Genomic DNA, 14,158 nt, shown 5'->3' with positions numbered 1-14,158 from the left:
ACTGTTCTCAGGCCAAATATTTATATGTGATTAAAATGCGATTAATTGCGATTAATTAATTACAAAGCCTCTGATTAATTCGATTAATTTTTTTAATCGAGTCCCAGCCCTAGTCATAACATAAGTGTATCTTATTCAGGGCTCCTGGCCAACCCACTCCAGACTGTGGAGCAGCATGCAGAGAACAGACAGGATATGTCTGTAATGACACAACTTCTTCAAATTTAACGCAGACAATCATTTGGACTTGATTGAACTGACTCGATTTAGCGGGTCAAAGTTCAAGTTCAGTGACCTCACAAAACAACTCAAACTCTTCAAGGGAATCCCTTCATATGTGGCACAAACATCCAATAAGAGTCATGAATGAACAAAGTAGGTGTTGGTGATATAGGTCAATATCAGTCTGACCTCACAAACACTTCTCACAGAAATTGTGACTAGATTTCACACAAATGGTTCATATTGTGTATGACTTTGGATAAATCGAAATCTGAAACTAGTCTGAGTGATGGAGGCAGACAACTGTGAGATGGTGATTCAAGTTACTCTTCTTAACCTTGTCACTGATCTTTGTGCCATATTATCTGTAGTCCTTCCTCCGATTTCATTTATTCTGCACAGCACTTTGGGGTTGTGTTGTTTTATCCATAACTGTAACTAACAACTAAATGCATAACTCCAACATAACTCCATATTCCATAACTAAATGCACTCTCAGTTGTTAACACTTATTAACATACTTGTGTGTTGTCTCCTAAAAAAAGCAAGATCATGTGTTTTTTGAAGCAAAGTGACGGTGTTGCAGTGGAGTGTGACGTGTGATGCTTCATGAAAAGCTCTACAGTGTGTCTCTGTGTGTTTTAGGAGGATGGTGGCTCCATACGAAGGCCAGTCTTTCTCTGCACTGAGGAGGCAGTGCCAACAGAATGGAGTTCTGTTTGAAGACCCTCTGTTTCCCACCACTGACCAGTCTTTGTTCTACCAGAGCAACCGCATCGGCCGGGTCACCTGGAAAAGGCCTAAGGTGAGAACAAAGAAAAAAGAAGCAGGACATGTCTTTGTTACAGCTAGTGAATGTAAAGAAATGTCAGCACTGTACCTGATAACCTGCAGGCTAAGCCAACGCTTTAAGCCACTGAGGAGTCTTGACAGGAAACCTATTTGACATGCTTAGTTTGCCCGATGCCAGGTGCCAGATGAATGAAAGGCCACTTCGATTCTTGTTACGATGCACAAAATTAATTAATTTTACATTCACACTTTCAAAATCAAATATCTTCTCACACACACATCAGCACGGTGCATGGTAGCCTACTGCATGGCAGTCAAAAACTGTTTCACCTTGTGGTTTGAAACACCTGTCTTTACACTGCAGGCCTTGATGCCCAATTCCGATTTGTTGCCTATATCCGATTTTTTTGACTGTCTATTTACATGAGAAGATTTGATTCTGATTTACATCAGAAGTGACCCATATCTGATAATCTGCATTTACACCTGCTGTGCCTGCATGAAACAACCCGCTGGAAATAAACTAGTGATTTCAGGAGATTGTCACGTAATAATATAATAATATTTTTAAACAAAGGTGAGTCTGGTGTTCAGAGTTTATATACAACACGTCACTTAAAGTGAACGTTACAAAATAACGTAGTGGCTGCGTGGAGCGGAGCTGCTGTGAGATGAGCAGCTGACAGTGACGGTGACAGTTGTGCCACCGATCGATCCTCCGTCGCTCACGTCGTGAGGATGGGACAGCCTCACACATTTGTATACAATGTTTGTTTTTCCTCTCTTGATTTCTTATCGGCTCGGTTCAGTTTTTGCCGGAAGGAAAACGTGAAATCTGTTGTTTATCTCGCGCGCTCTCTTTTTTCACACTCCCTCGTTTGCCCTCGTATCGATCCGCATAGAAATGAATGTTACTGTAGGCGATATGAAAACAATAACTAGTGAGGGGGAAAAAAACAGACGCGCGGACACCACAAAAATTAAACACTGTATAACGCCTGTGACGGTGATTACAGCTGACCACAGCTGACCACAGCTGACCGGTAGTCCAGGTCAGCCCACGTGTCAATCACGGGCTACAGAGGTTCAGCGAGACGCGTGAGCACGTGAATTTATATTATCATTGATGATGTATGACACGCATTGCCAGGAGAGATCCGATCTGTCTGTTTAGACTACAGACGCATTGGCAGATATCCGATTTGTATCTGATTTATTTCCACATATAACGGGGCCTGAATCTGATCTGACAATATCTGATTCAATGTGCATTTGTCCCGTTTACACGTTCATGTTACAGATCCGATCTGAGCCACGAGAGGAAAAAAATCGGAATTGGGCCACTTGAACCGTGCAGTGTAAAGACAGGCTAAATAGGTTATGCTGTCAATCACTTTGTGATCCAATCAACATTAATTTCCTCATAATCTGCTTTTACACACCGGCCTCTAATTGTCATGGCCGGCAGACATGACAATTCAATACAAACAACAACAATAAGAGCAAGATATTAACATATAAAAATGCAGATTTAGTTTGTTTGTTTGTTTGTTTATTAGATCCCCATTAGCTGCTGTACAAGACAGCAGCTATTCTTCCTGGGGTCCTGGGGTGACCCAGCTTATACTGCTTACATCTTATACAGGAACATTCACCAACTGCTGGGACACAGTGGGTGAAACCATATATTACCCACACTCAGGAGGAAATATTGGATTACCAATGCCAATGCAGCTGTGAGGGAGGCATTCAAATCCTTTCTCTCTGACTTCTCTTATGGCCTGTTTGCGATGAATGTGTGGAACTGCTTGTCTTCATTATTAATGTATTTCAAAACTGATGTACTGTCTGTCCAAAACATAGACTCGCCCAAATGGATCTGAAGCTCTGCTTTTATTATAGCATCCACTCTGGCAGCTAGGACGCAAGCAGTCAGTTCCAATTGTGGAATAGTTTCTTTCAGAGGTGTGACTCTAGCTTTACCCAAAAGTAAGGTAACAACATCATCTCTTGATTTCTTCAGTCTGATGTAGCTTACAGTCCCATAGCCATATTTGCTGGCATCTGCAAAGTGATGCAGTTGGCTGCATGGGGTTACCAAAGTTTTTCTTTCGCTCAGCCTTGAATGATGACGGTAGCTTGACCTCCTGTAGCCACACTTCCCATTGATGTAAGATGGGAATTAGACAAACAACAGGAATCATGTTCAGCAAAGTATGAGCACTGTCACGCCAATTAGGCAAGAGATTAGTCCTTAAACAGTCGCTCACATTCACACAGAGACACACACACAGCTGCACCACCGATCAGCTGATGGTTCGTGAGGCCATAGAGACATGAAACAGTAGGTGGGAGAAGGGGCTGCTAGTGGAGACAGAGCAGATTGTTCATTTAAAGACAGGAGTGGAGGGAATAGGCAGAGGAATTTGTGGAATTTACTCCACTGAATTGACACTCACACAACCAGAAATCTTGTTTTATCTTTATCTGCATGTGTGTGTGTGTGTGTGTGTGTGTGTAATGTATGTTGTGTTTGTTCTCAGAACAAGTATTTGAGCAAATATCTGGAGGACAGATCTACACCTCGAGGTCTCTCCCTCATAGTTTCTGAGGAAATTTAATGAATAATAATAATAACACCCAAGGCACTTTACAATAACAATAATAGAAAATATTTGTGTTTGAATCAGGGCTGCAGCAAACGTGTGACTGAAAATTATTATAGCCCAGAGCATACCTGGAGAGTTTTCTGGTCTCATTTTTGTTTTTGTTTTTTTTCAAGAATTTGTAAACTAAAATTATTTATTGTAGGGGAGTTACTTCAAATGTAGCTGTGCAAGTTTTTTTTCGTCCTTAATCCCAGACTATTATTCCAGTTGGATTATTGAGGAACTGGCCCAACAAAACTATCACAGCCTATTTCTGTCTGGAAATGTATGTCATGAATCATTTTAAGCTGTTGTCACATGCAGAACTCCAACAAATGACATCGGTCTAGAATAACCCTTGAATTTGTTTGATAACATGCATCCTGCAGTCAGTGAAAATCAGCTTTCATTTGTTGGTTTGTCCTGTTGCTTCATTGAAAACGTTGATGTGCTTTCCAAAGCAATCCTAGACCAAAAACTGCAGTGAGACAGAAAAGATGACAGACTGATCGCAAAACAAAGCCTTGATGTTTTTATTAGTTAGATTTGAATTCAAGGTGATTTTAGTTCCTCAATTTGAAGTTCAACATCAGCCTGTAAAAAAAGCACTCAGCTGAAGTCTGAACTCTGTGTGTAGGCCTACAGTCTACTTCTCTCGTCAATGATTCATGATCTGAGCAGTTAAATAATTAAACAGGAAACTAAAACATTCTAATCGATCAATATTATTGATTTGTCCAGGGAGTGGTGTGAGAGAGGAAATATCAGTGTGACAACACCGTGTGTGTGGGTGTGTTTAAAAATCTGACCTTTTACCTGTCACTGATAGATGACAAAGAAGGAGGATTTTAGTGAACCCTCAGTGTGACTTCGGGGACAGATGCTATAGACCCTTTCAGAGAGTATAAACAAAGACAGGTGTGGCTCATTAGAAAACCCTTGCTACACTAAATGGAATGGAGCCTTAATTAGTATCCTTGGTAACACCTGTATTTGTTTATACTCTCTGAAAGGGTCTATAATGTTCAGAGTTCACCGATGTGTTGTAAGTGTATTTATGCTCTGGCAGTAATTAAGGCTGGTGTGAGTTGATGAGCATTCAGGACGAATGTCACAGAAAGATAAGGACACGACAGGGGAAGTGGTTGATGTGACAGCCTGCAGTTATTGTATTTACACGTAGACAATGGTGGACTCAATCAACAACAGTTAATATTCAAGTCAGGAGGTAGAGAGAGATAATAACAGGAATAATATGTTCAATGATTATGACATGACTTATTCATTATAAACATAACCCAGATATATGAAGAGGATGAAGGAGGACAGTCACCAGGCTATAGACCTGACCTGGTGGTTGAACAGACGAGGATATTTATGGTGCTGTATGTGGGTGTGTACTGTACATTATACTTAGAATCATGGCTTTTAATTTAAAGACTGGACACCCAGCGAGGAACCTTTGAGATCCGCTTCGGTTTCTTGTCATGTGACTTTACTAAATGAAAAGGAAGGAGCTCATACTCTGTTACTCGTACTGTGTAACTACAAAGTCTGGAAGCAGGGAAACACCCGGCCATGTCCAAAACTGTACATTATATTTTGTACTTTTTATGTGTTTCAAAGCAGATATGCCTTGTGAATAAGTAAGCTTTATGTAAGCCATCTATACGTCTGTCTTGTATGTAGTTAAGTAAAGGACATAGATCTGACTGGGGGTGTGTGGTTTATCACAGCCCTCTCATTTGGCCTCCATCCTGTCTCTGTGGTTGGCTTTGCTTTAATCTGAGGGCGTTTCTACTCCTGTTTACCTTATGATGGTTGACTGAGTACCCAGGCTACACCCTGCTCCACATTCATCCACACCTGGAACACATTCTTCTACTGTCAGTCCACACACAACAGCAGTAGAAAAACAGTAGAGAAGGACTAAAATAGTGGACTGTGTTATAGAACTGTCACTGAGCTGGTGGACCTAGTTTCTGTCTCTGAAAGAGAAGTTCTCCGTAGAAGCTCAATATATATTGTGAACTAAGTAATTAATGACTCATTCTTTATTTTCACTGACTCTATGATCTTACTGGCCTGAACAGGTTTTTTTTTTTTTTTTTTTTATATTCTTAGTAAAATCATTCAGTGGATGCCGATTGTCACAGCCGGACTGGCTACTAGGCATATGCTGTGAGTTTGCTCAGGATGTCATTAGTCCACCATATCTTTACATAGAAAATCATTTTATGCTGTATTATAGTATAAAGATTCTCACTCTGTTGACTTTGTGTATTAATGATTGTGGTGGCAAACATTAGTTCTCTTGGTTCAATGAAGAATTAAAAAGAAAAGCTTAACACGTCGGCTGTCTTTCTTGAGTTAAAAACATTCATGAATGGAGTCACACTCGTACAACTGAACAGCACACGGTCAGTGGGTGAGTGAACTGAAGATGTTCACAGGCTCACTATCTTTATAGTTCCCAAACATATACCAATAGACAAAATATGGCACCTCCGGTGGTTCTGCCTCGCCTCACCGCCAGGACACAACAATCCCTTGTAAATTTCCACAGGACACTCTATCGTGGGAGCCTCTCTGGCTCCTAACCTTTAACCTTTCCTGAGTGAAACTCTCTGCTGTCTGTCTTCAAAGGGATTAACTAAGTACCACATATCACAATCATGATTATACAACACTTGTAAAACATAATATGGGTTAACATCAAAATGTTTAATTACATGATTAACACTGATTGTGATCATCTTTATCCCTCCAGGAGTTGAGCAGCGACCCTCATCTGTTTGTGGATGGCATCAGTGCCCACGACCTGCACCAAGGCCAGCTGGGAAACTGCTGGTTTGTAGCAGCCTGCTCCAGCCTGGCCTCCAGAGAGGCTCTATGGCAGAAGGTGAGACAAATGCAAAGAGACCATCCCCAGTTTTTTTTGTAGTTACAGCTGTGCAGTTGTTATGTCGGTTTTACCAAAGCAAACACTCTTTTTCCTGAGGAAGGCAAAACACATGTTTGGCAAAACACTTAGACGATTAGACGACTCTTTTAGTCATTACTGTCAGCACTGTGATATTATGTCTGTGTGTAAACAGACAACATTATTACACCTTTATCCAAGTTTCATCCAGTGACACATTCACAGATAGATGGCAGCAAGACACCATACGTGTGTGTGTGTGTGTGTGTGTGTGTGTGTGTGTGTGTGTGTGTGTGTGTGTGTGTGTGTGTGTGTGTGTGTGTGTGTGTGTGTGTGTGTGTGTGTGTGTGTGTGTACACAAAATGACAGGTGCGTCCATGAAGCTTATCCATCCATCCATTCTTACATCCATCCACCCACTCTCTATACCATGTAGGCTCATGGGGGGTCTGGAGCCAATCCCAGCTGACATAGTGTGAGGGTGGGGTACAGCCTGGACAGGTCACCAGTCAATCACACGGCCGACACATCAGGACAAACAACACACACAAATCCACACCTACTGGCAATTTAGAGTCGCCAATCCATCTACAGTGCATGTTTTTGGACTGTGGGAGGAAGCTGGAGAACCTGGAGGGAACCCACAGTCACAGAAAGAACATGTAAACCATGCCGCCCTTCTCTGAGATGATCTGGGTTTTATGGTAAATGGTCTTGTATTTATATAGCGCTTTTCCATCTCAACGATACCCAAAGCGCTTTACAGTACATCACATTCACCCATTCACACACACATTCACACACTGATGGCGGAAGCTACCATGCAAGGCGCGAACCACATCCTGACAACATACTACATACAATATGAGTGAGAAGGTGTAGTCTTAAAGCAAAAGGACAACACCAAGATTTTTTTATCCAAGGTGTAATGGCAGGCAGGTTGCCATTTTGAAGACGTTCTTACTAATCTGTTCAAAAGCCATGTTCAGACCTATCATTGCTTAATATCTGCACCTGAGGCAGATGTTAACTTTAAGGTCAGAATCTACAGGTGGTTCAGGACCGAACCTGACCACCTTTCGGACCCTGAGGCCCTGCAGCCACTTAAATGCACTTATTATAAACATGTGTCACAATGTGTTACCAGAGTTTCATCAATGTGTGTGTTTGTGTGTATGTGCGGTGTATTGTGAATTGTGTGTGTCCTCGTTTTTTTCCACTGTTGGTTACCTCAGTCCTCCTGTCTGGTCTCAGAGCTCCTCTGCAGCGCTCACTTTTCCATCAGCTGGAGGGAAATTAAAGTCTGTTTTAGTGGGACTGCCTCAGTGGAGCAGCCCGTTGTCTTGACACCCGTCAATGGTGCAAAGACAAACACTGTTCCTAAAACGCTTGTTAGGCCTCTGGTGGGTTGAAGGCAAACTACACAGTCAGCCTGATAAAGATTACAACAACATTTTGTTGTTCCAAGGTGAAGAGAACTGGTAGTAACGTTGTTATTAGACTAAAAGCGTTAAATCACAATGGCATGTGTGTGAATAGCATGTTGAAAATGCTTTTAAAGACAATGAAATGAGATGTCACAATTTATAGTACAGACTTCTTACAGGATGTATTAACACTGCACTGTAGTACAGTACTGTATATGGTGCTATCTGTGAGACAATATGTGGTCACACTGGTGTCTGTGACTGTTTATCTGTAGATCCACTGTTGCTAACACCATAACTTGAGAACAATACATAGTGCAAACTCCACACTTCCTCCACAGGTGCCCCACTCGGATATGAGTGGGGCTTACTGCACACATTTGCATATTAATGAGAAAACACTGATTTATTGGATATTTTTCTAACTCTTTAGCGCTAACATAACACATTCAAATTACTATATAGCACATTCAGACAAACATGTTGGATGAAAAAACTGATTATTGATTGCTGAGCTGGTTTGATTTTTAGAGGAAACAAGCTTTTCTATGTAACACAATAACTCAAGAACACCACATGATGGCAGAGAGAAACACTGCACTGATAGCATGTAGTGTTTGTTCTTTTGTCATGGAGCTCATGGCAAGACAGAAGGCAGACTGCCCAAATAACCAAAAAGGAAAACAAAATGTTAACTACAGCTCCAAAACAACACCACAGACTGTGCTCGTGCTGGTCCATTATCCCTCACCGTCTGTCATCTTCTCTGTTTCTGTCCCCTCCCTCCTCCCTCTCTGTCCAATAACGCCAATAACAGTCAGCACCAATGAGAGCACACAAAAAGCTTTCAGTCAATATTTAATAGATGTCACTCCATTGATCAGTTTTGTGTCAGGCCGACAGTCATGCAATGTGAATATTTGATATTCACTGCCAGTTGTTTTGCATCCAGCTGTCACTTCATGTCTGTGAGCAGTAAAAGAATTCAGAAACAAAAAAGCAACAACAGCAAAGACTCGAAACAAATCAGTCATTACATATATGATCACAGTGATCAGCTGAACAGTAAAGGCAGGTTTTATTTACAAGAGGAATCCTCTAACTCTTAGTTTGTGTGTGATAAGTTTAATGTTCAAACATAGATCATTTCATTATAAAAAATTGAAAACCTCAGGTGATTATGAATTGTTAATTATAAATTAATATTGTGAATAGACATTTTTTGAATGCTCACACTTTTGCATGATTTGGACTCTTTTTTATTTTGATGATTCATGTTGATGATACATTGATCTTTTAAGTAGCACCAGGGAAATTTCAAGAGAATTAGTTCCATATTCAGTTTAAATAAAGTACCTTCATACTTGTGTTACCTTTTGTTAAAGCAGAAGTAAGCAATCCGGTCATTTTTTCACTTTTTGTCAGCCGATGGAGTTAGCAGCCCCCGCCCTCGTCATGGATCTATTGGTCCTCGTCCCTACGTCACCACATTCACGCGCATCCCTTGGCTGCACACACAGCCCTTCATGCCGTTCTCTCTCCTCATTGGATAAAGCTTGTAGGATACAAGGAAGTATACAAGACGTTTTCTCCTCGGTTTACAGCAGAGCAGAGTGACTGACAGACCCGTGTTTCGGACCAAACACTCTATGTAAGTGATTGCCGTCGGAAGATATAACTATTTAAGACTTATATTAACACAAACATTCCGCTTACTTCTGCTTTAAGGTTTTTTGCTTTTTACTAAATATGTATGCTTTATTTAGTGAAAAATACTTTATTTACTTTCCCTAAAACTTGCTTGTGATTAATGCCTATAAAATTTTGATTTGGCTTTTGACATTAAAACGTTATTTGTGCTAAAATGCGTTTTCCTAACTGTAGATAACTCAAAGGTGAGAAGGAATGAGTTTTGAGATTCGGGCGGGAGAATATTTATGCTGAGGTTTTGAGGTATTGGTTACTGAGGGCTTGAAAAGGAGATACGGGGTCTTTCTGCTCTAGTGCAATGTTTTAAAGGTCAAAGGCTACACAATATATTGTAATGCTTTTCCAATAATCTAGCAGGTATGCACTGGCAAAAGGTGAACAGTCATTTCTCAGGTGTGAACTCCACTGAGCAGCTGAGATTTGCGGCCTCTGCCCCCTCCCTGAAAGCAAACAGGAAGTACATGACCTTCCTGACCTTGGCCAGCTCAGCGATCCTTTCACCGAACTCTTGCATGTCTGCCTCCAGACATTTGAGCGGCAAATCGTCTGGGTCGTTGGCGTTGCGCCAAAATGTTCCAATTGGTTCCAGTAGCTGACGGGTCATCAGGTGGGTGAGATCAGGGGTCCAGTGCTGAGAAATACCAGTGATGGTGACCCGACCGTGGCCAGAGAGGGAGAAGTACCATTGGGAGAAGTTCAGTTCCTGGGTGTTGAAGTCTAGCCGGTACACGGCCTCATGGGGAAGAAGCAGACGTTCACCGTCCTGGCGCTTTTGGCCCGTCCGCTGCAAAGACGACACTCGCATACGCATCATCTGCAGTGGATATAAAGGAACAAAGGAGACAGCACTGTGGATGAAAGGCTTGGAGGAGGAGTTAAACCCTGTTACATGTTGAGATGTTGTCTGAGATGATGGTTGAGAGAGAAACATGAGGCATGGTCCCTCATCTCACTGTGAGCGAAGTTCACCAGTTCACCAGTCAACCAGTCGACCAGTCAACCAGTTCACCAGTCAACCAGTTCACCAGTCAACCAGTTCACCAGTTCACCAGTCAACCAGTTCACCAGTCAACAAGTCAACCAGTCGACCAGTTCACCAGTCAACCAGTCGACCAGTCAACCAGTTCACCAGTCAACCAGTTCACCAGTTCACCAGTCGACCAGTTCACCAGTCAACCAGTCAACCAGTCAACCAGTTCACCAGTTCACCAGTTCACCAGTCAACCAGTTCACCAGTCAACCAGTTCACCAGTTCACCAGTCAACCAGTTCACCAGTCAACCAGTTCACCAGTTCACCAGTCAACCAGTTCACCAGTCAACTAGTCGACCAGTCAACCAGTTCACCAGTCAACCAGTTCACCAGTCAACCAGTTCACCAGTCGACCAGTCAACCAGTTCATCAGTCAACCAGTTCACCAGTCGACCAGTCAACCAGTCAACCAGTTCACCAGTCAACCAGTTCACCAGTCAACTAGTCGACCAGTCAACCAGTTCACCAGTCAACCAGTTCACCAGTCAACCAGTTCACCAGTCAACCAGTTCACCAGTTCCCCAGTCAACCAGTCATCTGAACTGAACAACCAGACGGGACATTTTTCTCAGTCTTCTGACACGACCATACAGTCTATGGACACGACCCATAGGAGTTTCTCCTGAATAGCAGCTACCAGACTTTGGTTGTCATGGTTACTCTATTATTGGGCTGTGCTAAGAGCGACCTAGAGTGACATGCGTACCTACATTGCCATGGTTACCATTATAACAGTCATGACTCTGCTTGGTTTAGAATGAAATAGTGCACTTTGACAAGATCAGACGTTCTTTGCTGCGTATTGTCGATCCATTGATCTACCACGACCTCCTCCTCAAGTGGACTTTGTCTCTCTCTACAAGGTCACAGCACTTTCCCTTTGCTCCTGTAGCCTACTATTTCCTACAAAGCTGCATGACATGAAGTTTGTGTAAAGAAGAAAGGCTTGCAGGGCTGAGGAGTATGTACGAGCTGATGACACGTCTCTGCACAGGTATACCTGTACATTAATCACACACACCCATCGCATCAACCTGCCATGTCTCAAACTGATATTGTGCTGTCTGACATGTATTGATATTTTATCAGTCATCTTACTCTCAGTCAACTCACACCATTGTCGTTGCCTAATCCGGAACCGAAAGATGCATGGGTGTTAATTTATCTTAGATTAGATTAGATTAGATAGATTAGATATGACATTCTTATACCAGGTTACTCCAAAAGCAAATGTGCAAAGGAAAATAAAATACAAAGAAGAAATCAGGCCTAAATTGCATCCATTCATTTAAGTTTTGAATCAAGAACTGATCTGATCTTGTTACTTTTGTATATTTCTAACCCTGTATTAGTGTGACGTAATTAGCATTGTTTAATGGCACCATCCTTTATCAATAAATAACAACAAAAATTGTAAGAATAATAACACCTCATTCCCCAATTTGTCAAAACACAAGTTCAATTCTTGAAAATTAAACCCTTGTATACTGTCTGCGTATCCTTTCCACTAGTTGGACTCAAGAGATTCAAGAGATAGAGCTTGAGTTTTAAGCACTTTTGTGTTCTTTTAAACCTGTTGCAAGATGATTGTATCACTAATCTACATGTTGGTGATTAATACACTTTTGAGTCACTGCTTTCACTGATCAATTTTTCAGTTGTTATTGTAGCTCCAAATCTCCCTTCTCTGTGCTTCAGTAGTGAAAATTTACAATTGATGACAGTCACAAAAGCCCTGGAGCTGTTGACCTAGACAGTGACCGGTCTCATCATGCTGAGTGCCAGTCAGTGTTACATCTCTTCTGATCTGATGAACAGACCCACTGATCATTAGACTGTAGACATTCAAAACGCCAGGAACATGTTAAGAAGATGATTTTGTCCATGTAACCATAGTTCAAGTATATAAGTAATTCCTGAAGGCAGCTGATTATATACAACAAAAAACGTGAACTTTGAAATGTTTGACACTGCTAAAAATTGAAATAGACTTGGTGTATATAGAGGATTGTACAAGTATGACTTTTAAATATTTCTGTGTAACATTTCATTAGCTGTCAACACTGCACTGTTGACATTTTTACTGATGTGCACAAACCAATTAGATTTATGACTTATGCATCCAGTTACATTTTCTCTGGAATCAAAAATTGCACCCACACATATCATGATAACAGACAACACTGTTCGTGTTATGTTGGAAGTTGTCAAAGTGAGAGTCTCACCTCTGTCAATGCAGTGTCTTCTTTGAATGGCAGCACCATGGTGTTGGAGGGAGCTGTGGCCTTCTCCATGTCTGACATCAAGGTTTTAATCCTGGGTTAAAAAACGAGCAGGGCTTGCCTGACTGATGGGTGCTGTGATGGATAGAGAGCTCTGGTAGACTGTCTGATTCCAACCTCTCTCTCCCGCTTCCTATCTCTGTTTCTCTTTTCCAATAGGCTTATATGCCTTCTCTGTCTCTGCCTTCCCTCCCCTTTTCAACTATTTCCATCACAGTGTAGCAGTGTCTCTTTTGCCTACAGGGTAGTTGGGTTAGGACACATTGATTGGCATGCCACACAGAGTTGGAGAGGGGAGGGGTGAGCATTGGGAAATAGATCAATGTGAAAACAGTCTCAGTTAGAATAATTCGTCTTTTGGCAGATTCAGCCCTGCTAAGCTTGTATCAGTCCTTTAAAACCTGAGACATGACATGTCTTAACCACACATAGCACATACTGAGATTTACATGATTTCTCTCGGTGTTTATAATATGCAGTTGATATAAATGTTTGCAGTCTCACTGTGGATCATGAACATTACTGAAACCACCAACACTGAATAATAATCTGTAGGAATCTTAGGGAAAGCTTTGCAATGTTTGAATATCAAATAAAACCACTTTTTAACCACTTTTTTAAAGGATGTTAAGCAGGTGGGTGATGTGTGAGGGTGCTAAGCAACAGATGGCCATGATGACGTACAAGAGGGAACTCTGGGAGTTTCCTGTGGGCTTCTGGGATGTTGGCTGGTCTTGGCTCAATGGATCAGTTATTTATTTATATCATTCACTTCAGTGAGGCTTGTCGTTGCGTGTGTGTGTATGTCAGTACTAATGTGTTGTCACTGGGGATCTTGTGGCAGGATATGGGTAGATGTCACTCCCTTGTTAAAAACTTACTGAATCCTCAGTTGCTTGTGTTAATTATAGATACTGAAGGTTAATTAAGGGGGAAACCTGATGTTTTTCAACTCTTCAGGAAGCAACACATGTGTGTACACATACACATACATATTTACTTTTTGTGTGACTCCCATCTGTTTTTGTATGTTAATTGAATATTATTTAAAATTAAATTTGGTTACTTGTAAAAATGTGACAATGGGCTTGAAATTGGATTAAAAGGGGGTGGAGACACATGG

The 14,158-nt window shown here is 41.5% G+C and overlaps 2 protein-coding genes across 2 annotated transcripts in view; one reads left to right on the top strand and one right to left on the bottom strand.

Annotated features, from left to right (window-relative positions):
• Positions 1 to 14,158, top strand: part of LOC310995642 (calpain-5-like) — a 29,237-nt gene that overhangs the window by 6,676 nt on the left and 8,403 nt on the right. Inside the window, exons 2-3 of the mRNA XM_083984748.1 lie at positions 868 to 1,027; positions 6,433 to 6,564. Of these exons, the coding sequence (XP_083840874.1) occupies positions 872 to 1,027; positions 6,433 to 6,564 (288 nt within the window). The 5' untranslated portion in view covers positions 868 to 871. The remainder of the gene's footprint in view (positions 1 to 867; positions 1,028 to 6,432; positions 6,565 to 14,158) is intronic.
• On the bottom strand, positions 9,861 to 13,047 carry LOC310995643 (olfactory marker protein-like; the record flags this gene model as incomplete). Its single annotated transcript, XM_083984749.1, has 2 exons — positions 9,861 to 10,536; positions 12,979 to 13,047. 2 exons carry the CDS (start codon positions 13,045 to 13,047, stop codon positions 10,105 to 10,107), a joined length of 501 nt encoding a protein of 166 aa, XP_083840875.1. The 3' UTR covers positions 9,861 to 10,104.

The sequence above is a fragment of the Trachurus trachurus genome, assembly GCF_905171665.1.
Source record: "Trachurus trachurus genome assembly, chromosome: 13".
Classification (NCBI taxonomy): domain Eukaryota; kingdom Metazoa; phylum Chordata; class Actinopteri; order Carangiformes; family Carangidae; genus Trachurus; species Trachurus trachurus.
The sequence above is the reverse complement of the archived record's forward strand: the minus strand, read 5'-3'. Positions and strand labels throughout refer to the sequence as shown.